At 40.8% G+C, this 25458-nt stretch overlaps 1 protein-coding gene across 2 annotated transcripts; it reads left to right on the top strand.

The window, feature by feature from the left end:
• The first annotated feature begins 516 nt into the window (after window positions 1-516).
• On the top strand, window positions 517-22140 carry LOC133418474 (adhesion G-protein coupled receptor F1-like). 2 transcript variants are annotated; one of them, XM_061707168.1, is made up of 20 exons: window positions 517-619; window positions 727-766; window positions 890-1048; window positions 1174-1347; window positions 8570-8725; window positions 10464-10631; window positions 10765-10788; window positions 10899-10990; window positions 11072-11133; window positions 12238-12359; window positions 12477-12695; window positions 14366-14560; window positions 14678-14809; window positions 14902-15080; window positions 15764-15940; window positions 16036-17400; window positions 17501-17542; window positions 18540-18587; window positions 18677-18740; window positions 19367-19546. In XM_061707168.1, the coding sequence occupies exons 1-20, from the start codon at window positions 518-520 to the stop codon at window positions 19414-19416; spliced, it is 3570 nt and encodes a 1189-aa protein (XP_061563152.1). In that variant the 5' UTR covers window position 517; the 3' UTR covers window positions 19417-19546. The 2 variants fall into 2 exon arrangements, with proteins under 2 accessions (XP_061563152.1, XP_061563151.1); XM_061707167.1 differs by lacking the exon at window positions 18677-18740 and having other exon boundaries at window positions 19367-22140.
• The last annotated feature ends 3318 nt before the right edge of the window (window positions 22141-25458 follow it).

The raw sequence follows: 25458 nt of genomic DNA, 5'->3' as shown, positions 1-25458 counted from the left end.
GATAAATAATACTTCATGGGGGAAGTTACCTGGCAAAGCTGTTGTAGACAATCACTACATCCAGGTGATGGTGCTTTGACACAATATAGTTCCTTCTATTTATCTGTGTATAAATTACTTTTGGGAAATGTTATTCCGTCAATTATTCTTGGTGTAGCAATCCACTTCCCACAACTATACTAAGCAAGGCTTGCAGAGCTTTTGTGAGACTGTTTTTTCTTAGTTTTTTTTTTTTTTTTTTATGCACAGAGGAGAACGGTATATACCCTTTTATTTAACTCAAATGAATTTGTTGGCACATCCCTTTAAGAGTATCTTTTTATTCCTTAACATATAATCAACAATCCCCAACCTAGAAGAACCTTTTCTTGACAGTTTCCTGGTAGCAAAGATGGGTAACAAGCACCTTGACTATGTTTAAGAATGCCTTGTTTACACATGTACTTCATGAATATATCCACATCCTCATTGACCAGGGAGTAATCTGAGTATCGACTATGTTCTCCCTGTAGTCAAGATGGCATTGAGAAGAGCGGTACAATTCATCTTTATTCTTGTGGTGATACGCCTGAGTGTGCAGGTTCAGGAAAACAATGAGTCTGTAACTGACTTCTTTGAGGTAAGAATGAGAAGAATACAAATTAATGGCATAATTTATAACTGGATTGTGGTTACAATGGGTGTTTTACAGCATGAAGACAGAAACTAATCAGATTCTTTTTTCAGCCAATGTTGGGTACAAATACATCCAGAGAAAAAAGTGCAGGTAATTGAAATTTCAAATGTATACATGGATTGGCCGTCGTCCGTAAGCAAGATGTCTGTTATTATTTTCGCTATTTCTACCTACTATCTCTCATTAAATTCGTCTTATCTTTGCATGTATCAGGACCTTTTACTGTACTTCCTCCTCCAAATTCCAACGATTATGAGCTCCTAGTTGTTCTGAACATCTCTGAGGTGGAAACTCTCCAAACTCTCCTGAACTTGATGTGGTTTCCTTTCCCGTATGGAAGTGCGGTGTTCACCAGCATTGACACCACAACAGGTAAAACGTTCCGAAACATTTGGTGCTTCCCTGTTTGCCAGAGGTCATTACTGTACGGTACAGTTGACCCCAACAGCCAAAATGTATTGAGCTGTAACGCTGCGTGCGTCTTTTTTTCCCCACAGTGTGCGCATTAAACGTGACAAGCTACCAGTGCACATGTGAGGAGAGCTTTGCCTGGTCTTATAACAGCTGCATTAAACACGGAGCCTGTGATGCCATCACGGGGAACACATGCGGATGCATTAATGATCTCCCTGCAGATGACCAGTACTGCCGGTCAACCACCAATCACTCAGGTAAAACGATATGGGTACATTTCCTCGACCTCTTTGTTACTGATGACTGGCAGTTTGATGGTGCAAAAAGTCCATGGTTTGGTCATGTGGTCACGTAATTTCAGTTCAAATCCCGTTATTTGTGTTGGACCAATTCACAACTCAAGTCATCTCAAGACAGGAAACAGTTCAATAAAGTGCAATCAAATTTAGCCCATTGGAAATTACTTCATCCCAATAGAGTCCCGATTAAAATAATCATACACGCATGAGTGGATGAAAAAATAAATAAATAAATTAAGAACATACAGCAAAATGGCAATGATATCAGCCTCGTTCTGATCTGAGACAACTGGAAATAGAGACCGACAGAAATCAGTCCAGGGATATTTGTCTATGAGACAACAGAGAACAGTGTTAACCGAAATAATAACGGCTTACAAGAGGAGTGAAGAGGATGGAGCCCAATGCATCATGGGAGGTCCCCCACTGGTATAGACAAGTTTACGCGCCAAAACACGGGCGCTGCCATTCGTCTGCATAGATGCGGGTCATTTCCGGCGGAAGGGTTTTCCGCAGCCTTTTACCGGTATAAACACAGCGGCGTGGACACGGCGTGGACACAAACCTAAACGAAATACTTGCTGTTCGTGTGTTTTTTCTCTCGACAACTATGTCTTTGCCATGGGAACACGGTTCTACGACTTTAACTGGAGGTGGCGTTACTCTCCCGACCCGAATTCAGTGCAGAACTGGGATGATAACGTGATGACAGCAGCAGAACTGACAGCTGATCTGCTCCCACTTCCTGCAATCCGCAATGGACAAACTGAAAGTTTCTGAGGTTTATCAATATCTGCACAGAGACAAAGTCGGTTTTGTCATGTCATACAAACATGGTCGTTTTGTTTATTTGAAAGCAAATGTCGAGCCTGGCCAGTGTTTGAACAATGCGGGGCTTAAATCTCGGCTGCTGTAACTGAAGCTGGAGAAGTCAGACCTGCGGGATGTTCGTGTTGCTGGACCTGGAGATCGTGTTCCCATCCAGCTGCGATCTTATGGAAGGTAACAAGATTATTTGACATATATGTCTTCATTTTTGCTATCCGAACTACATCATAGTCTACTTGTTTTTTTTTTTCTCTAGGTAGAAAATGCTGTGAGACGGGAAAACCGGGCTTGCCTGCACTGACAGAAGAGCTGGGTCTGAAAGAAATGCTGGTCAGAAGAAGATGAAGTGCAGGACTGTCTCAGAAAATTAGAATATTGTGATTTTCTCTAATGCAATTATAAAAACAAAAATGTCATACATTCTGGATTCATTACAAATCAACTGAAGTATTGCAAGCTTTTTATTATTTTAATATTGCTGATTATGGCTTACAGCTTAAGAAAACTCAAATATCCTTTCCTATCTCAAAAAATTAGAATATTCTGCGAATCTTAATCTTAAACTGTAAACCATAATCAGCAATATTAAAATAATAAAAGGCTTGCAATATTTCAGTGGATTTGTAATGAATCCAGAATGTATGACTTTTTTTTTTTTTTTAAATTGCATTACAGAAAATAAAGAACTTTATCACAATACACACACAACAGGAAGGATCTTTACCAGCCGTCACCAACAGCATCTTCTACCACTCCAGAACCGGCACAGGAGGTGAAACTCTGTAGGACTCATGAAGAGTGGAGGACCAGCCCTGGGAATATTCTCCTGCAGCTCTGCCTCCCGCCATCACCCAACCAACTTCACATACTCCCAAAAATTGATGATTTTGTTGAGGGAAGGTTACAGTTCTGCAGTAAATATCTCAGCATTTTAAAACTAAAATGAATTATTTAGGAACCAACAGATGTTTGTACTGTGAAAATAAAGTTTGATGAAACTTAATTTCATTTCATTATTGCACTGAACTACGATCAATGAATGATAGGCCTTATCTTCCTTAGTGTGTTACAATGTCTTTTAACAGTTCATCATTCATAGTAAGCTCATACTGTACATTAATAATGGATGAATTTTGAGTTTTGAGGAAACTAAACAAATGGCTTCAACAAGAAAATTCATATGTTTAATCTTAACAGGAATAAAAAAAGTAAAATATGGGGTAAGGGAACTGTCAATCGAATTTGTGCACATAAATCAAATGTGTGCATATTATTCTACAGTTATGCATAAATACAAAATTTAAATATTTGTCAAATCATACATATAGTGTGTATTTTCTCTGTAATCCATGTTCATAATCTTCTAATCACAGAGAAAATACACTACATATTATATGTTTGATTTGACTTAAATGTTTACATTTCTATTTATTTATGCACAACTGTAGAATATGCACACATTTGATTTATGTGCACAAATTCAATTAACAGTTCCCTTACCTCCATAGTAAAATACAAAAGCATCCCACACAATTACATCACTATAAAAACTATTCATATATAATATTAAAAAATACAATGCACACAGTATTTGTTGTTTATCTTTATTTAATGAACAACATCACTTGTGTAGCAGGCTCGGCCTCAGGTGACAGGTTTCAGGACCTTCTAAAAAAAGGGGAAGAGAAAAACATGGAGCAAAATTAATGCAGAAAATCTCATTACACTTAAAACAAGAGTATTTACCAAAAAAATAACTTATTTGACAATCTTCACCTGTTTCAAGTACATTTTCATTTGAAATAAGTAGAAAAATCTGCCAGTGGGACAAGATTTATCTTCTCATTACAAGCAAAAAAATCTTGTTCCACTGGCAGATTTTTTCACACGCAGGCACACACACACACACACACACACACACACACACACACACACACACACACACACACACACACACACACACACACACACACACACACACGCATCTCAAAACCATCAACTGCCTTATAAATATACCAGTAGCAATGTTAGTGTATGACAACTTCTTCAGTATTAAATGTAGCTACTGTCAGCTTCACAGCTAAAGTTGCTGAACTTACCCTCAGATCCGTGTTTGTTTCTCCGGGGGAGGCAGCGGATCCGCCGGCTGAGTTTACTCCTCTCTGGCTGGGGAGAGCGATTATAAACCAACCACAACTCAGGGAATGGATTATCCTTTGTTGTTTTTTTGTCAACAAAGTGGTGTGAACAAACAAAAATGTTGCGCGGTGGTTTTTTAGATGTAATGCCTCCAGCCCGGTCCGTGGCTTCAGAAAAAAAGTAAACAAAGCGGCGCATTGGACGTGTCTCTTTGAAGCTGGTTTGTGGTTGCAGCAGTCTCTATCCAACCACTCCTTCAGGTGCTTCCTAGAGTTACTACATCCAACTGCCGAGACATGTCGTTCCCGAACCACTTTTTTTCTTAGAAATATCCATTTTGTCCCTCTTTTTCGGAGCAATGTTGCCACTGTTTTCAATGGAAAAACCCAAAAACGGAAGTGAACTACTTACAGGGGAGGAGTTTAGGAAGTAGAGCGGAAACGGCCGGTAAACTTGTCTATACTGTAGGCCTACAAAGTATATCTAAAGTGATAAATCAGAGCACCCTTAGCCATCCCTAACTATGTGCTTTATCAAAAGGAAAGTTGTACACCTAATCTCAGTGGTGGAGAGTCTGTCTTCATCCCAAACATGATCTGTGAGCTGGTTGTAGAAGAGAAGACTCCGATAACTGAACTCTGCCCCCCATTCACCTTTTGCACAAACTAAACTACTACTACTTTAAAAGCAAAGTACTCTCTTGGGTGGATGTGCAAGTTTGAGTTCTTTGAAATAAAAAGGCCATTTCAGACCCAAGTTATTAGTAACTGTTTGTTGTATGCAGCTCATGACAACCGTATTATAGGCCAACTATGCCTTGGACCAGTCCTTTAAAGTATTCCTAATGTATCCCACTGAGAATGAAGGCTATGTTCACATGGTCAGCCCAAATCTGATTTTGAGGATCTAGATTGTTACCAGACAGATTTTTTGATAGTCAACATACAGTGGCTGCAAATGCCATTCCAATCAGATTTGCTCAAAACCCTGAATGGTCTGGTTGTTCAAAGAGGACTTTTAAATTGGCTTTGGTATCATTTGCTAAATTTCACAAACATGGACACATCATGCTGCCCAACATAAAGTTGTACCCGGGAGCATCCTGTGTCTCTGGTTCTTTGTTTAGCTACATAACCACTCGCTACAGTCACAAAGTCAGTTCAGCATCTTCCATTTTTATTAATCTACATCCATTCTTGCTAGGATATACAGATATGATATGATCTGATCATGCGCAATCAATGATGTAAATAGTCAGTCTGGAAAACCTGATTCTCATTGGATGTTTAAAAATTGGATTTGGGCTGGCAGTGTCAACATCGTCACAGATGGGCCTCTACAGCTCTGACCCAAAGCTGCATTTAAATAAGTGAAAATTACTGATTTTCCTCATACAACTTCCTCAAACCAAAAAGAAGGCCAAATTCCAGTTTTGTTGATCTTCAAAAGTCCTTCGAACACAAACAGATATATTATTGCTTCAAAATTGTATATGGTAAAATTAAATTCTAGATTAAATTACTCAAAACATAGCAAACCTTTCTTCTTGTTTGTTTACTGTAGATATATGCAATGTAATTTACAAAAATACTTGAGTTTATCTATCATGCTTTATCCACAAAAATATACCCACAAAGCTCTGCATTAAAAATACGAGAATTAATTAGCTATTGTTTGCTAATTGTTTATAAACCATTTAAACTATTTTTTATTGAAACTGCTTAAACATAAAGATGTTTGACAAAATTTCACTTTTTTAGTAAAACAAAAGTCTATGTGAACATTTTTTGATGGTAAAACACTTAATTATCCTTACTATGATGATTTTTTTTAAATACACTCTTTAGATTGCAGAAAGTTTCAGTGCATGGTTGATGGTTGTTGGCTACCTTTGACTGTCTTTTATAATTTGAGTTTATGCTCAGATTTTCTTTCTTTTTTTAAATTAATGTGACATTAACTGTGAGCTAGGTATGAAAATGTGTAGTTTAACAACAATGTGGGAAATATTTGACATCAACACCATGAAGCATTTCCTGGTAAATTACAATTTGAATTGATAGATCGCCTGTTCTGGCCATTAGATGGTGCTGTAGATCAGAGGTGTCCAAAGTCTGTCCTGGAGGGCCAGTGTCCTGCTGGTTTTACATGTTTCCCTGCTTCAACACACCCTCACACAAATGACTGAGCCGTTAACAGACTTGTGTAGACCTTGATGACAAGTGATGATGAGCCATTAATTAGAATGAGGTGTGTTGATGCAGGGAAACATTTAAAACATGCAGGACAGCAGCTCTCAAGGGCCGACTCTGGAGACACCTTTAGTACAGTAGATCAACTCAGAACACGTTCCCCAACCAGGTCCTTGTGGGTCACTGTATGTTTGAGATACTGTACGTCTCTGCTCCAACACCCCTGATTCAAATAAATGGCTCATTAAAAAACACAGCCGACGTTTGTGGCAATCTGAGGGCCATTAATTAGAAACATCAGAAACACCCTTGAGAACCTGGATTGTGGAACACTGATTTAGACATATTCTTAAAGATTGTTGTGCCTAACACTTAATTCCTACTGGTTTAAATAGAAGCCACAGGAGCTCAACAATCATATTTCTTACTTTACTGACTCCTCGGACAAAAACGCAGTGGAGAAAGGAAAGTACATGCTGTTCGGCTTGGCTTCAAGAACCTTGATCAGATACTTGGTTTCAGCACAGACTATAAAAAATTATTCATGCAGAAAGATTAAATCTGGTCTTACTTCATGGAAAATTCTTTTATAGAAAGCCACCTGTTGGCATGCAAGCAATGTTGTGCCACTCTGCATGAGTGAAATGAAACATTTTTGTTTGCTCTTGTGTGCTGTGGAATGGCAGCATTCACGATTTTAAAATATAGGATAAATGTTTAGCTGACTGATTAAAAATATTCAAGAACATTATTCCTTCCTTGCTTGATGAGTGATGTACTTAAATGAGTGATGTATTTAAATTACATTACAAAGTACAATACAGTACAATAGGTTACAATACAGTAAAATAGGTTATCTAGCTGTGGCAGAAAAAAATTAAAATAAATAATGCCTTGGTTTTATATAGCGCCCTTCAAGGCACCCAGAGCGCTTTACAGAGATCATTATTCTTTCATACACATCCTCACCGGTGGTGGTAAGCTACGTTTTGTAGCCACAGCTGCCCTGCAGACTGACGGAAGCGTGGCTGCCATATTGCGCCAAACAGCCCCTCCGACCACCACCAACATTCATACACATTCAAACACATTCACACGAAAAGAGTCTATATTTGAAATGTTTCTCAATTCTCAATTGGTAAAGGGTTGAAAGTCCTCTGGGTCATGAGTGAAGTGCTGTCTGAAAATGGAGCTAAAGTAGCTTGGGAAATTGACGAAGAATGGGAGTGGAAAATCAACAAGTGGGTTGGTGTGCCCTCAGCAGTAACAGGGACTCTGAACCGGTCTGTTCTGATGAGGAAAGAGTTCATATACGGCGTGGGTCGTATATGAAAGATCGTGTTTCCTCTACAGGGTGAGTGGGATCTCCCTTAGAGATCGATTGAAACCTGAAATCTATAATACGAAAAAGACACTGGAGTAGAGCCAAGGCTTCTCTAATTAAAAGGAAGAGCCAGTTTTGTTGGTTCAGATGTCTGGGTAGGATGAGAATATATGGTTGAGGAGAGGGAGGTTTGCTTAGGTTGCTGCCCTACCAACATGAGACATGATGACTGGAAGGGTGTCTGTCATGATACACGATGTGCTGTGACCTGTGCAGGGTGTAGCCCTTGCTTGTACCCACAGAGAGCTGGGATAGGTCCCAGAAGATCCCTGTGACCCTATATAGGAATAAGCAAGCATGGATAATTAATGGAGGGATGGGAAGAAAGCCACTCTGGAGCAATATCAAAATAAACCGAAAAGGCATCATGTCATAAGATAAAGAACAGTTTATCTATGTGCTTAACATGGCATTAAAACCTTATATTTATTTTAATATTTCAAAGTGTAAATCCGGCTTAAAGCCTGTGTAAACAATTTTTCCAAGACAGGACATTTTCTTGAAAAAGGACATTGCCAGCAGCAGCAACATCCTCTGCCACATGACCTGCGTGTGAGCTCAAGCACTAAGATCTAGAAAGGATGGAAAATGTTCCTGTGAGGATTGTTTTACGGATGCGATAAATTCTGTTCCACAGAGCCAACGCACGTCGAAGCCGTCCTGGAGTTCCATATCCCAGTGTCCAGTGCACCACCGAATGTGTTTGATCATATCAGATTCACACTGGGAAGTGTCTACTTCCCTCTACACATCACAAGAGATTTAGAAATAATAGACGCAAACTTCACCACAGGTAAGAGCTGCTGCCAACTCATTTGAGCTTTGATGCTGATCAAAAACAGTGCATTTTTACTTTTGTTGTGTTGTGCAACTCAGAGGGGCTTTAGCTGATCCAGTTATCGAAGGGTTATTAATAATGTTATTAATAATTATTAATAATTAATAAAGTCGACTATTTATCAAATTGAATGACCAATATGATAAATAAAATCCTCGGGGCACCACCCGAGGATCATTTCCTCCTTAAGCAGGGAAATGATAACTTTTACAGCAGAATATCAGTCTCAGAAATTGAGGTTTATGCCTAATACAGTAATTGAAGGGTGAGATTCGAGCACTGAGCTCTGTCAAACAAATCGATTGTGACCAAAATTTGTATGAAACAACACACAAACAACTCATTAAAAATCAATCAGAATTTATTTACATACGGGTATCAAAGCAGATGTAAATAAATACCCAAATAAATCCTGATGACACACTACGTTATTATAAAACCATTAATTAACTAGAAAAACATCAATAGAAATGAAATGAAAGTTAAATGCACGGAATGAAAAAGAAATCAAAGCAATAATAAAGATGATAAAGAACACAATAATGATAATGTACAGTAATACGCATACAGTAATCTCATTAAACATAAGTTCAGCTTTACACCGTTCTAACTGATCGCCCAAACACAGCCTCACGTCTCCTCTGGATTCTGGATCTGGGCTGCGGGTTCTGTCGGGGCCGATGCGGCCTCGTTTCTCTCGGCTTTCAGTCCAAGCAGTCTCTCGTCTCTCTCTCTTCTCCTTCGACTCTGAAATAAAAAAGACAGGGGTGCAGTGTGCAGCAGCCGGGCGATCCCGCCCTGGTCAACGGAGCTTATCACGGCATCTCGGTGCGCGCGGGGTCCGGTCCACTCGTCGGACGTGCGGGCTCCCGTCCGGGCTGATGAGCGCGTGGGCCTCACGGACACAGGTGGCTGGGTGCTTCTCGGGCTGAGCTGGGCAGGCTGACCGGAGGATGAGGCCCTCCTCGGGAGAGAAAATTAGAGCAGAGAGAGAAATTATAGGGAGAGAAAGTCGGGAGCGCAGTGCGCTCCGTGGTAACAGGTCTTACGCTCCGCCGGACACTCCAGGCTCGAAGCGGCTCCCCCCCCCCGTCTCGTCGCAGCGCTCAGGAATAAATGGGTAGATGCGGCCGCGGCTGCCTCGGTCGGCAGGCACGTCTTGTCCGGTCCACTGGCTGAGGGAGAGAGAGCGAGCGCTGGGCAGGAACGGGAGTTTGAGCTACGCGGGCTGCAGTGACGTCACCAGCCCTCTGGCCTGTGATTGGGTGCTCGCCGCTTTTGGGCTTGGGGGCGGTTTTTACTGTAAGGGACAGTCCCCCCCTTCAGGACTCGCAGGACCCCCGCTGGTTTCCTGGGGGCTCCACTGCGTCTGACCCCCCCGTGGTGTCGTAACCCCAGGGAGTCTGTTCTCTGATCCCTTTGCATTGTCTTTTACTTTGTTCCCCCCTTAGGTCTGGCAGGAACCCAGCTGGTTTTGTGGGGGCTATACTGTGTCTGACCCCCCTCCCAGGTGTCGTAAACCCCAGGGAGTCTGTTCTCTGGTCTGGAGCCATGCAGCGGGGGTCATAAACTTTGGCTTGGCTTCGGCCCTTTACTTGGTCCAAGAGCCGGAAATGTTCACCCAATCACATATGTTATGAATTCATAATCATATGGACGGTGGTCCAACAGTTGTTTTTCTTTTCTTTTAAAGGGTGCTTTCCAAACTCATCCAGAGGACTTCAGTGTCAGTGTGAGGATCAGTTTGCTTGGTCATGTGACAAGTGCGGCCTCTACGGTACATGCAGCAATACGAACGGACGAAGCTGCAGGTGCATTAACGGACTTCCCCCAAACGAAGAGTACTGTGAACCCATCTCAAGTAAGCACCGCTGTGACAAATATTTAATGTCTGCCAGTCTATAACAGTCCATTTATAGTAGTAATATAAATGAGAATTTGAGGTTTTTCTGTCCACATTACGAAATAAGTGATCCTCTATTGTTGCTCTGCAGCTGTCGCTCAGTGTCGAAGTCCTGGTAAGAAAACATTTCAATTTTGTCTGGATTTTCATCACATTTGGTAGTTTTTCACAACAAATTCATGCCACCATTATCAATTTCTAATTTTATTTTCAATGCAATTACAGAGACGAGGACCTTCTCATTCTCCATCAATATGCCCTTTGACCCTGCCTACAACAACAAAGATAGTCAAGTTTACAAAGATGTTGATAGTGCGGTGAGTTTTAACGCTTTGGCATGTGTCCTTCACATGATGAGCTAATCGACCCTGGTTTAATTGTCTTCATGTCTAAAACAGATTCAAGCCCAGTGTGCTAAGCACATTCCAACTTTGATCGCAGCAAGACTAAATCGTTTTCGGTAGGTAAAATGGGATTTTCCTTATGTTAATTCACTGAGGTCAACAGCAGGCTCTGTTCTTCACAAGCTATGCATTGTAGGACCCAGATGTAGGAGAGCAGGAGTTTTCAAAAATACTGATTTATTTAATCAAACAAACTAAAAGAGCTGCTGAGCAGGGTTGAAAAAACAAGAGCTTAAACAAGAATCAAAAACTACAAAAACCTGACATGGAAAACACGGAGGGAGGAAACAGTAGGGACCAGCCGGGATCAAGGGAAAGACAGGTCCAGATATACAGAAGGGTTAACGAGACACAGGTGCAGACAATCAGGCCAGATGGGAAACAGGAAAGTCAATCCAGAACTGAAACACAAAGACACGGGCTTCAAAATAAAACAGGAGCTATCAAAACCATAACACTATGTTTTGTCAAGTTTTCATGAAAGTGTGATGAAACCTCAGAGTAATCGAAACATTTTTAGTAGCTCCAACTTTGTGGATGGAATTCAGTTTGTCTACCTATTCCTTCTGGATTAAAATAATCCAGGGACAGTTACATACGTACTGTACAAAACGAACAAATATTGGCATTATCCTTTTTAGCAATTTGTTTCTCATTCTTAGTGTATTTTTAAAACTGATTGTTAAAATGTTTTTGCAGTTTTCATACAGTTGTATGCATTATGTAACCTACTATCATTTTCAACCAAGCCACCATTTGTTTCGGTTCACGCGATTGGCAACATCTAATTTTTTAAAGCTGTCACTAGTCAGAAAGCAGGGAAGATTCCAATTTGTGAAATGACTAATAGGGATTGCCTCAAAAGGGATAAAAGAAATGTGGTCACTTTTTCTTAAAAGTTGTTCATTTTCAGCAAAAGTGACTGCCAAGGCTCCGATCAGTTAGTTGGTGTTACCTTGCATTTAGGTAACTGTGCCAGGCTAACCCAACCCCCAACCTCTCCAGTCACTTAGCCAAGCTTCAAAATAAAAGGTCCTTTTGAATGCAGTTATGAACATAACAGCAATGTGAGTGTAAGTTGTACTTGTGAAAGACTCAAAGTTAATGTTTTAATTCTGTATTGAAGGACTCAAAGTTAATGTTTTAATTCTCTATTGCAGGAGAGGAAGTACTATCGCTACCTATACGGTCACTGCAGCTTCTCTGAAAAATGCCCAAATCGAAGCAGTAAAAGTGGGGATGTTCAAGCAGCTTTCACCCAAGTACCCTATAACATTTGATAGTAAGACAAGTTTACAAAATGTCTGACTCAATTTAAATCTGATGTCATTTTTAACTGTGAGTAACTGTAAGTTCAGAAGAATATACTCAACTTGACCTCTTGTCAATATTTCAATAGGCTCGACATTGTTAAAGTTTGATCCGCCTGAGGTGTTTTCTGGGAGAAGCATGACTGTGACATGTGGTCCACCACCAAGGGCTATCAGTTTTGGAACCAACTGGACAGCAGAGTGGACACTCAATGGTGCACTCGTACTTGAAGACACGCTGCACATCTTCTCAAGTCAAGGGGGAGCAGCAATCCTAACCATACCATCATTTTTTAGTGCTGATGATGGTGAGAAATGTATTATTTATTTATCTTACTGATCTGAGCGCAGCACTTCTCTTTCAACGTCAAAGAATCGAGATAGTGAGATAGAAACTGAAAACAAGAAGACTAAAAATACAAAAAGTAAAGGCAAAAGAGAATAAAGGGAGGTAGTCTACACTATGCTCTCTGGAGGTAAAAGGCTGTGTAAAAGGATACATTTTTAAAAAACATTTAAAATCGTTAAGAGTTCTAGCAGACCTCACAGAACAGGGGATACCATACCATTCCAGCCCCAGTTTAGTGGCTACACTTGAAAGGGCTCTGTCTTCCCTATAGCCACAAATCGAGTCCAGGGAACCACTAGGAGCAGGGGTCCTCAACCCTGGTCCTCGAGGGCCGGTATCCCTGCAGGTTTTAGATGTTTCCCTGCTTCATTGCACCGTGATACAAGTGACTGTGTCATTAACAGAATTGTGCAGCCCTGGAGGAAAAGCTGATGACGATGATTAATTAGAATCAGGTGTGTTAAAGCAGGGAAACATCTAAAACATGTAGGACACCGGCCCTCGAGGACCAGGGTTGAGGACCCCTGACTAGGAGCATTTGATCCTCAGATCTCACAGCTCCACGAGGATGACGATAATGTAAGAACTCGGAAAGATAACGAGGCACCAGACCATGTGAACATTTAAAAACCAAGACAGCAATTTAAACCTTTACTCTAAAAGAAACAGGAAGCCAATGGAGGGAATGCAATATTGGAGTAATATGCTCACACCATGTTGTCGCTGTTAGAACTCAGCTGAATTTTGGACCAGTTGTAGACAGCAGAGAAGAGTCTGGTCCATCCCACCATAAAGGAAATTGCAGTAGTCCAGTACTATGGTCATGAACTTTGGGTAATGGCCGAGATGAGTTTCCTCTGCAAGGTGGCTTGATGCTCCCTTATACAGTAGATAGGGTGAGATGTTCAGTCACTCGGGAGGAGCTTGGAGACGAGCCTCTGCTCCATCACATCGAGAGGAGTCGGCTGAGGTGGCTTGGGCATCTTTATCGGACGCCTCCCTACAGAGGTGTTCTAGGCATGTACCACCGGGAGGAGACCCCAGTCTTCAAGGCCTTTTCATGGTTGTTGAACACTTTATCCTTCCATTCAGAAGGGTTCTTAAATTCAAACTGACTTCTTGAGTTGTTGGTTTGAAATTCCCCTTGAAAACTTTTTTAAACATGTTTGAGAACCTAGAGAAGTGCAGTGTCTTCTATTCAATCCTTTGATGATTATCATGATCTGGATGACTGTAAGTGTACACCAGTGTATTGTCTTAATTTGAGACAATAAAATCTGGTGGGTTGATGCCATCATCATAAATGAATCTAACTCTATTGTGAGACATGAAGTTATGGTACAGTAGGTTTCTAAAACAATATAGTACTGATGCCCAATTCTGGTCCTTGTTTCCCTGCTCCAACACACTTGATGTAAACGAATGGATCCTCTTTAGCTTGTCATCAAGGCCTGCATGGACCCTTTTCACAAGAGCATTTTCATGAGGTGATTGGGAATAGCTGGCTGGGATGCCTTTCTGGGGTAGTGATCACACCCATGTATTATTTGATGATGTTCTAACCCCATGTTTCTCATCAGTGATTTAATATTGACCTGAGCTTTTGTCAATGATCACCTTTGATTTCAGGAAGTTATGACTGCAAACTGACACGGATCAACGGTTCAGTTTTCCGGCAGAGTGGAACCTTATTTTCCAAAGAAATACCCTCCCTCAGAGTGAGTCCAGTCAGAGAAACTGTGAAGTGTGAAGTTGGGACTGTGCGACTGGAGTGCTCCGTCAACAGTCCTTACACTGTTCAGTTTCTGAACTTTCCTGCTGCAGGTAAACTTCAAATACACCAGCAAACACAGAAAACAATGAAACTGATTATATGTTAAAGAGGTTAGTAGATTCATTACATTGATATTCAGTATTCTTGATTTATTTTTTATATTTAAGGCACAGGTAACACAGTTAGCTTCCAGTTTACAATCCCCAGTGACTGTACAACAGGAGAGAGGAAGTTCACCTGCCAATCACAGACCAACCCAGTATTTGGAAAGGAAATAGCAATACAGTTCACCTCAGGGGGTAGGTAATACTCCATTTAAATTTAGTCACGAGATGAGGTATTTTCCACTGATTAGAAATGTTGAGGTCCAACCTTTCCTCTTTATCTGGAGACATCATATGTGTTGATGCTGAGTTTGGTAATGGAACGTTGGATTACCGAGCCATAGCACCCTGCAGTCCAGACAAGGAAGGACAAAGGACGGCAGTCTGTAAGGAAAATGGGAAATTTGAAGATATAGAAGACAGCTGTGTCCTGCGGCCCATTCTGACCCTGTTCAACGAATCTCAGGTAATTTGGTTGGACACTTAATGGCTTTGCAGCATTTATCACTATTATCTTAAAGTGAGCATCGCTTCTTTCCTTTTTTTTATCACTCTCCCTCACTTTTGAGCTGTGTTGTTTAGGAGTTCACTGTATTTCTGTACTTCTTAAAGTGACAGCCACTCTATGTTTAGCTGTTTTCAAGCAAATTGAGGCTCTGCAACAACCTTATGATCACATCATTATGGTACTTTCGGTGGTAAATTAATTTCCTACATATCCCAGGTCAAAGTTCAGCGGATCAGCTCAGTTGACCTACTACTACTGTCATTTAGCAGACGCTTTTATCCAAAGAATAAACACCATGGAGCAAGGCCTTAGGGTTAAGGCCTTGCTCAGGGGCCCAAGGTGGTTCATCTTGGTTGCCATTCCTAGGCTTGAACCTGGGTCCTCCAGACCCAAGCCCACCTCTGTAGCCACTAGACTACCCCCCCCACTTTTGGGGCACGTTTAGGGGGGCAAGAAAGCCCTCATTTAGTTGGAAGAAAAACGAGAAAAACAACGAGAACGAGGATAACATTTCCTACACATACAATAGGGCCTTCGCACTGTAAGTGCTCAGGCCCTAATAATAACTGATACATTCTGCTCCAAAAAGAAAAAAGCTCCTTATGGATTTAACTTCCTCTTTTATGTTTTGTGTTTTACAGCTTTTGAACGAAAATAATCTGGCCAAATTCCTGGACAAACTCAGCAACACAACACGTAGCTTAACAGAGGAAGTGGTTGTGTCTCCCCCCACCATGGGAGTCCTTTCTGAGATATTTGACAATGTCGCAAATGCATCATCATCTTTACAAATCTCAATAAACAGAACTTCAATGGAGGTATGTGCATTGGTATGCAAAGTCTCAGAGTACACTCCAAGCAATTAATGTTTTAAAGTGTAACATATTTTTTCTTTTTTCCTTTTCCAATGCAGGACGTCTTGTTGACTGCAGATGTTCTCACCATAGATAGCGCAAAAGCATCATGGGACTTTCTAAATGCAAATGACACTAGAAACACCTCTGCAGAAAATAGGAAAAGCGTCAGTTCATTATTATTGCAATCTCTGGAGACGATAACAAGTGGGCTTACCAATGACACGTTTGAGATTAGCACTCCCTCCATTCTTTTGAACAGAACTACATTCACAAACAATTTTAATGCTGACTTTAATTCCTCTGTGGAAGTAGACATACCTCAGACTGACGGAGGAAACAAGTCAATCACAGTGATAACATTTTCCTCCATGGATAACGTGCTTCCTGCAAGAGATCAAGCCAATTCATCGACCAACGCTATCAATGGAAGGGTGGTGCTTATTCAGTCTAGTGGTGAAATCAATAACCTCTCATTAACATTTGATATTCTCAACGATACTCTGGGGGATCCAAAGTGTGTTTTCTGGAACTTCTCCCTCTTTGAAGGCCTTGGAGGATGGGATGACGAAGGCTGCATCTTGGTATTCAATGAAAATGAAACCGTCAGCTGCAACTGCAACCATCTCACCTCGTTCTCCATCCTTATGTCACCTTTCGCTCCAAATAACCCGATATTGGACTACATAACCTACATCGGTGTTGGCCTGTCAATGGCTTCGTTGGTCATATGTCTTATCATTGAGGGTATCATATGGAGAAAAATAGGAAAGAATGACACATCTCACTTGCGTCATGTTTCCATCGTGAACATCGCCATTTCTCTCCTGATTGCAAACATCTGGTTCATCATTGGGGCGGCCATTGCAGATGCAGATCAGAAAAACCCACCAGCATGCACTGCAGCTACCTTTTTTATCCATTTTTTCTATCTGGCTCTGTTCTTCTGGATGTTAGCCTCAGGTCTGCTGCTGCTCTATCGCATGCTCAGTGTGTTTGGTGGGGGGTTGTCTAAAGCGGCCATGTTGGCTATCGGATTCTGTCTGGGATATGGTGCACCACTCATCATCGCAGTAATAACCATCGCTGTAACTGCACCCGCAAAGGAATACATCAGAGCAAATACTGTCTGCTGGCTTAACTGGGACGAGTCCAAAGCCCTGCTGGCATTTGTGATCCCTGCCCTGGTAATAGTGGTTATAAACCTCATAATCCTGCTGGTGGTGATATACAAAATGTTGAGGAGCAGAGTTCGGGCAAGTGCTACACAGCCAGGTGAGAGACATGTGCTGATGGTCATCGCCCGGAGTTTGGCTGTACTCACACCAATTTTTGGATTAACTTGGGGATTGGGAGTTGGAACGATGACTGACCCAAATAATGAAGGAATCCATATTGCATTTGCATTCTTCAATTCACTGCAGGTACAGATTATATTAGCTACGCATACTGATTTGTATCTGCACAATTGCGAATTTAGCCTCATCCTTAATATATAACATTTTGCTCTGTGTCTTCATAAAGGGTTTCTTCATTTTGGTTTTTGGAACACTGCTGGACAAAAAGGTATGTAATTCAGCATAAACAGATCTTAAAAGTGGTTTTAATTCTGATGTAGAATTGACATTTCTGTGGTTGTGCTCAGGCCAAATGCAAAGTGAGTTCATGGCCTGATGAAGTCAACACAACTACATCATCTGCAAAAATCAAAGACCGAATACTTAGGTTACCAAACCGGACCCCCTCCAGTCCTTGGCTGCGCCTTGAAATTCTGTCCATAAATGTGTTGAACCCTCCAACCCTCAAGGGAAATGAATCTGACTTACTGCATTAATTCGAACCAAGTTGTAACACTGGATCTATAGGGACCAGACAGACCCTATTAGGGATTGGCACCAAATACTCCCTGAGTACCCCCAACAGGAGTCCCCAGAGGACACAATCAAATCCCATCTACAGGTCCACAAAGCACATGTAGGACAAAAACCACACTGCTTCAAAGATCCCCTCATGAGGAGAACAGGGAAGTTGTCTGAAGTTATCCTCCCATTGACTTACAACGTCTCAAGTTGAGGTCAGCGCCGCCCCATCCCCACCAAATATTGGTGCACTGATCCCCCCTCCAGAGCTGCCACATGGTGGACTAGATTGTCTGAAGCTGTCACAAAGCCGTTCTCCATGGCCTCCAACTCATCCCATTCCCGAGTTTTTGCCTCAACGGAAGCCATTTTACACTTGGCCTGTGAAGTTATTTGACAACATCTGTAACAACATTAAATCTACAGGTGTTTTTCAGATGCTGTTTTTGAAGTATCATATTTGACTACTGTGACTTTTACACCAAAATCGATTACTTTTCTTTTTAGCATATGATGAAGTAATGATGCACGCAAATACAAATTTGGTTGCATGTTTTCACTGGCATAAAAAACTGGGATCACTGAAAGTAAAAAATCATGTTCTCAAAAACCAGACGGTTATCTTGAAAAAAATCTGACTTTAAGCCTTCACTAATGCCACAGAATACAATAGATGTTGTAATCTTTGAACATGATCTTCTCAGGCAATGTCGGAATTGAAAGCATCTCAGACTTCTACAAGTGGAGCAAAGGTGGGGACACTTTTTTTGTTGTAAAATTGGTTATTTGTTCTCAGCTTGTCAGACTCATATTTAAGTAATTACTTTCACTGTTCTTATAGAGCACTAGTGGTGGAACGTCATCAACATCGGGATGGGGAAAAAAGGGGCGAAACAAAGGAAAAGGTATTGCAGCAATCAGCACTAACCTAAGTCTAGATATGGATCACATATTCATATCCAAATTACCCCAATATTCTGGACTCCGAGGACAAAATGTCTTTTTGTGTCACAGAAGACTTCCTGCAAGTGCACAGTGGAAATATTTACAATAAAAGGTTTTCATGAAATTGGCCCCATGTGGCATTCATGACGAAGCCTGAAATTTACATTGATTTTTTCAAATGAATTAATTTCTTTTAGGAATTTATGCTGTCAAGTGGTCATACTGCTGACTTTAAATAAATATATCACAACATTAGAGACCACAGCAGATGCTAACAGTACAATAATTACAAAATATTTGGACAACTATACTACGGTGGTAATAGATTTGTGTCTCGTATCAATATATATGGACTTGAATCAAACCACTAAACACAAAACAATTTCATGACAAATAAACTTAACTTAACTTTTAAATACTTCATTGTGGTTATTGCATTGGATGTATTCCCCTTTCCTACTTGGGCACCATTAAACATCATGCTTGGGAATACAACACTGCATCCACAGCTACTGTTTCTTCTTCATGGTACTGTCTCTGTTTTCACTGAATATTAATTTATGTTGTTTTATTGCTGTTTTTACAGGTGGATACAACATTTCCTCAAATCTATCCCAGCAGTCGGAATCTTCATAAACTGTGCAGCCAGCTCTGGTTCTTTGACAAGACCAAAACCACCAAACTGTATCTCTCTTTACATTTGTTTTATCATTGTCACCCAGCCAGTGTTGGTATATGGAGATCATGTGACATAGGCTGGAAAATATGGCAGAGGGAGGAGCTATAGTATTGTATAAGGGAGACTGGAGTAGCAGAGAAGTATGTTAGAGTGGTGATGTGTGAGATGGTGAGATGTGATGTAGGTGTGACAGAGAGGTTCAAGGTGGAGGTGGGAATGCAACAAGGATTGTTTGCTGTGGGGATGGACAGGCTGACAGATGAGGTCAGAAAGGAATCTCTATAGATTATAAAGTTTACAGTTGGCATTGTGATCTGTAGTGAGAGGAGGGAGCAGGTAATGAAAATCTAGAGAGGTATGAAGAAATAAAACTTAGCCGCTGCAAGACAGAATAAATGTGTGTATGAATGAAAGTGAACAGTGAGCCAACAGGAAGCAGAGAAAACAGAAGGTGGAGGATTATAAGTACTTTGGATAAAATGGAGAGTGGGAAGAAGGGGTAAAGAAGCATGTACAAGCTGGTTGAGGTGGGCGGAGAAAAGTGTCATGGATGTTGTGTGACAAAAGTGCATCAGTAAGAATGAAAGGAAAGGTCCAAAAGACAATGGTGAGACCCACAATAATGTATGGTCGGTCAATCCATCGTTTTTTTCGTGTACTTTCCAACTGCTTCAAATTTATAAACACGCAAGAGTGCTGAACGTAATTTAGATATCACGATCAGCACAAACCCCCCGTCAGGAGGTTCCTGTTGGCCAACCTGAGTACCTTTCCTACTCCAGGGCCTTTTCTTCCCCCGTAAAGGTTCCTGAAGGCCAATTTTACAGGGCCATTTCTGGTAATGGGGACACGCACAAACAGCATGGCCCCGAAAAACCTACCTGGAACTCCCGCTAGTGGAAATGTACCTAATTTCACATTCTTTCTAACTTATTTTGGGAAACTGCGCTCAACTGAATGTAGTTCTTCAAACATAAAATCAATAGATTTTGTCTCCTCAATAGTTTCACAGATATCTGTGACTATGATAAAGTATCACTGGTGGGCATTTCCTGGTCCTCGAGGGTCCAATGCCATGCATGTTTTAGATGTGTCCCGATCTTTAATTGGAAACAGGTGTGTTGAAGCAGGGACACATTTAAAAACGTGCAGGACACAGCCCTGTAGGACCAGTAATTACAGTTTAAGGCCCCGTTTACACGTAGACAAAACGGTGGTGTTTTGAAGCGCTTTGGCCGTTCGTTTACACGAAAACGAAGCTCAAAGTCACCAAAAACGATAATTTCTGAAAACTCCGGCCAAAGTGGAGATTTGCAAAAACTCTGTCTTCACGTTTGCTTGTAAACAGAGGGAAACTGACATTTAGGCTTCAGAACGTCACATTATTGCAAACTGGCTGTTATCTTTAGTTACTTTGTTAATCAAATGAGTTAGACAGATTGTGACTTCTCAGTTGACTTATTTACTCAAGGAGTGCCATCAATGACAAATTGATCCAGACAGTCGTATCAGTTAAATTTAAATCAGACATATATTGGAGAATCTAGGTGTTTTATTATTATTATTATTATTATTATTATTATTATTATTATTATTATTATTATTATTATTATTATTATTATTATTATTATTATTATTATTATTAATAAACAGAACAGAAGAGAGAGTTTATTTTTACTCTTCGGCAAATTTTGTTTCCTCTCTGTATGTAAATGAATTACATAACTTTCTACGTCTCTCCAGGAGCTCTTGGCTATGGTGATTTTGCATATTCAAAAGAAAACATGTATGGAGCTAGAACAGTCTCATAATTCACAAATGCACACGCCGATCCACAAATGCACAGGACAATATTCACAAATGCACAGAACAATTCACACGTGCGTAGGACAGGATATACAAATGTATTTTTGATGCACACACAAATATAACCTGATTTACAAACGTTTTTTTGTCTGTGAGCTGCGCTGGATTTGCGTGTGACTTTTGAGACTCTCCTGACGTGACTCAATCCACAAATACGTTTTTTTTTAACACGGAAGGATCTGCAACCAATCAGATGTCTTCCTTTGTTTCAGCCGATCATAAGAGCGCACCCCACGTGAGGGACGATTTACTCGTAAACCAATCAGATTAAAGGGGCGGATACACCTGCTGTTTGAACTGCGTTCACGTCGTTCGCTTAGAAAAGTGATTCAATATTTTGAGTTGGTGGAGTGAAGATAAATAAATAAGACAGCAACACAGGATGGAGAGGAGATCACTGCTCTGCTTTTCTTGTGATCTCGTAAAGAAAACTGCGTTATCGGAGATGGTTTGTCAGGCCGTTCAACCAGAGCCGTCGGGAGACTGGAGAGCTCTTAGTCCTGCCGATGCAGGTAATTGATGATGAGAAACAGGGGCAGCGAGAAAAGGCTTTTATTTAGTAAGTGTCCATCTTAGTTGAGTTGAAATTTATGAACAAAATATGTGTAATTCTTTTTGAATGTGATATATCTGTGCTTTCATTTATTTAAGGATTTTGTAATTGTATGAATTGGTTTTATTTTGTGGCATATACTGCCGTCTGGCTTGAAACTGTAAATCAGTGCTGATGTCAGCTGTATACATGTTGCTTATGTAATGGAAAGCTTATCAGTGATTTTAATTAAAGTTAATTTACAGTTTTTCTGTCACATTACACCTCTGTCCACTTCCACAGCACTACCCCTTCAATTATTTCACTTACAGGGTTCCCAAACACATATTTTAGATTCTTATATGAGATCAACTGCGTGTATATTTATCTACACATAATACAACAACAGGGTTGCATGTAGTGTTTAACCAAAATCTCTTGAACTAGCATTAACGGAGAGCTCTTAGATCATTTCTGCTCACAGAATATGAAGATAACTCAAACTATTGAGTCTTAACAGCTGCGCAGCCTTTGGAAAAGCAAACTTCCGACAGTGGAGCGCTGGAAAAAAGGTAATGTGGTCTGATGAGTCCATGTTTACTTCATCCCTGAGTGATGAGGCTCATAAAACAAGAACAGTATTGAATTGGTGTTCAAGTCTTTAGAGAATGAAGAATCGCAATGGTCACTGACATAACTGAAATAAAATTATAAATATAAATTTACTCAGCATCGACTCATGATAATCAGATTTGGAGCTGTGGTCCGACATTCAGATAATAAATAATAAAAATAATTTAGACAATATGAGAGAATGTTGATTATGGAGCCCTGCAACAAGCTGCAGACTTGTTTAGGGTGTACATGTCCTTCTGAATGAAGAGAGCTGTTGTGACTTAGTTGAAGAAGAGTTGTAAGTTATCACACAACCAGTATCGGTGATGTAGGTTTTGACGAAGGGGCTACATTCAGCTTGGTGGTCATGACGTGATACGATTGATTCCCATGTTGGAAATTACATCAGAGATTAACTTTACAACCTGGTTCAAAAAGCAGTTTTGGTTTTCATAGTTAGATTTCACATCCATGTGGACTCTAACCAGTGGATGTCTATGCTACTCATCAGGTAGAGCGATTAAGCCTCCAATTGATGCAGAATTGTTTTTTTTTTAAATTGTTTTTGTTTTGTTTTAGTTTTTTTTTTAATGTATGGGTAACAGTTAGCTGACATCACTTTAGCTACTTAGCATTTAGCACTTTCGGGGGAACTGGGACACTGAGCTGTGAATAAAGACCCGAGGGCAACAGAGAGCTCAACATAAAAGCCCAGGATAGAAATCTTGAGATCTCTAACGGACTCAGACAGAGCTGAGCTTCAGTAGCCACATTAACACTGTGACTAAAGCAGCTCAAACAAATATCCCGAGTCAGAGATCTGATATCCAGAGCAGATTCAGAGAAGCTCGTCCATACCTTCATATCCAGCAGACGTGACTACTGTAACAGTCTTCTGTCAATCAAACAGCTTTGATTCATCCAGAACGCTGCTGCCGAGTTCTAACCAGAACAAGGAAAAGCAAAACTCCTGTTCTGAGATCTTTACACTTCCTACCAGTTACCTATAGAACAGACTTTTTTTTGCTTTTTTTTTGCTTTAATATACTTTTTGCTTTAAATATACACCTATAGAGCCAGTTTTGCCATCATTGTTTGAAGCTTCAACAAGCACACAACCTTTGGAATCTGCAAGAGACAGAAACAGGCAGGGACAAAAACGGCAACCATTCTAGGTCTCTAAAACTAAATCAGGACTAGGCTTCTGCGATTATTGTCCCTGAAACTGTGGGCTGAGCATGTAGGTGAGTGAGTGAGTGAGTAGTATGTGTGTGTGCAAAGTGAAAACAAGGCTTTACCTGAATTGCAACTAGAGTGGAGGAGGGAGGGCAGAACCACGCCACCCGAGAGACCAGAAGCAGACAAGGAAGAAACCCGAACCCAGGCCACCAGTAGCCCCACGGAGGACCAGAAGAGGGGCAGGAGGACTTTCAAGTGTTGTTGGTTTACAAATCAATAAACAATATGGGGTCAGAAAACATTGTTGATCTTCTTGTACAAGATAGACCAAGTAGGGGTCGGAGATCTATAGAAGTTAGTTAACTGGTAGAATCGCGGGTTGGAACGAAAGATGGTGGAAATGCATCGATGCTGCACACACACGGAATAAACGTCATATTGATATTAAATGTGCTCCAACTCTGCTGTTTTTCATGAATTTGTCTTTACTTATCTATTTTAAGCTGCGTTTTGCCCTGGGTTGTCACAACACTGATAGATTCATGACCATAAAAGAAGTTACAGTCACAAGAGGCCACTTGAAAAAACCTTCCCGGTCCAGTGGACCGCTCTTGTTGGACTTACAGCATTTCCTGCTTGGTTCAGAATCCGACCACAGCTTTGTTTGCCAACCACCATGCAAATCGGAGAGAGGACTCCACTCTTTGACTCATTGTATTACTGGTTATAACGTAGCATTAATCATCACACTCCTGTAAAATACACAAATATCAACAGCTATTCCTTTGTCAGAGCAATATACTGTGTAAGAAAAACTGCATCACACGGGGAAAACGCATGTCAACCTCCAGTAAATCTCCACGTTCCTGACGGTGTTAACTAGTTTTAAAATTTGAAAAATCTCCAGCTCCTAGAGCAGTGTGTGTCCACTGAAGCATGTTGCACTGCAAAACTGGACAAAGTTAGAACCACCTTGCGATAACCAGGGCTTCATTTCCATTTTGGACCTTGTTACCACCATCACACTGATAATAAGGAAAATAACTTTTTTGTAGTATATTTGTATTGTACTTTTCCTTTGGGGATCGATTAACTTGAGTTGAACTGAACTGAATTGTCCCTCTACTCATCTTTTTGTTTGTTTTAAACAAACATTGAAATATGCACAAAGTAATTCCTATTTGCAGGAGTGGAGGAGTATGATGTAAGGCAGTTTTCACCTCTGGGGCGAGGCGCTGTCCACTTACTGGCTGATCCCTGTGCCCATCTTCTGTTCAATTCAATTCAATTTTATTTATATAGCATCTAATACAACAGAAGTTGTCTCTAGGCGCTTTCCAGAGACCCAGAACATGACCCCCAAGCAATTATTACATAAACAACGGCAGGTAAAAACCTTAAGCCAAACAATGGCAATGAAAAACTCCCCTTTAGGAGGGAAGACACCTTGAGCAGGACCAGGCTTATAAGGGGAAGACCAGGCCAGGACGTCAGACATCCACACAGACATGTGGAAGCAGCAGTGGGATGATCAGAGGGTGGGACTGCAGGCCAGCATGCAGCTCCTGAAGCTCCGGCCTGCAAACATACACAAAAGAAAAAACAAGGGGGCAGACCAGCACAAGAAACTACAAGAACGATGGACAAAAATGATGGCTATGAGATACTTATAATAAATAAAAAATAGAAGAGGAGAAGCGAAGTAGGAAAGGGGAGAAGAGAAGAAGGGTGAGAGGCACCGCCCAGTGGATCATGTCGGTGCCCCCCTGCAGCATAGGCCTATAGCAGCATATCTACTGCGAAGCTA

Source organism: Cololabis saira, chromosome 18 (genome assembly GCF_033807715.1).
Source record: "Cololabis saira isolate AMF1-May2022 chromosome 18, fColSai1.1, whole genome shotgun sequence".
Lineage (NCBI taxonomy): Eukaryota > Metazoa > Chordata > Actinopteri > Beloniformes > Belonidae > Cololabis > Cololabis saira.
The sequence above is the reverse complement of the archived record's forward strand: the minus strand, read 5'-3'. Positions and strand labels throughout refer to the sequence as shown.

Excerpts from the sequence above, each read along its gene's own strand:
- LOC133418474 (XM_061707167.1), top strand. The coding sequence starts at position 518 with ATGGCATTGAGAAGAGCGGTACAATTCATCTTTATTCTTGTGGTGATA. Across the intron at positions 8,726-10,463 it reads AGACGCAAACTTCACCACAG|GGTGCTTTCCAAACTCATCC; the intron begins GTAAGAGCTGCT and ends TTTCTTTTAAAG. Across the intron at positions 11,134-12,237 it reads GCAAGACTAAATCGTTTTCG|GAGAGGAAGTACTATCGCTA; the intron begins GTAGGTAAAATG and ends TCTCTATTGCAG.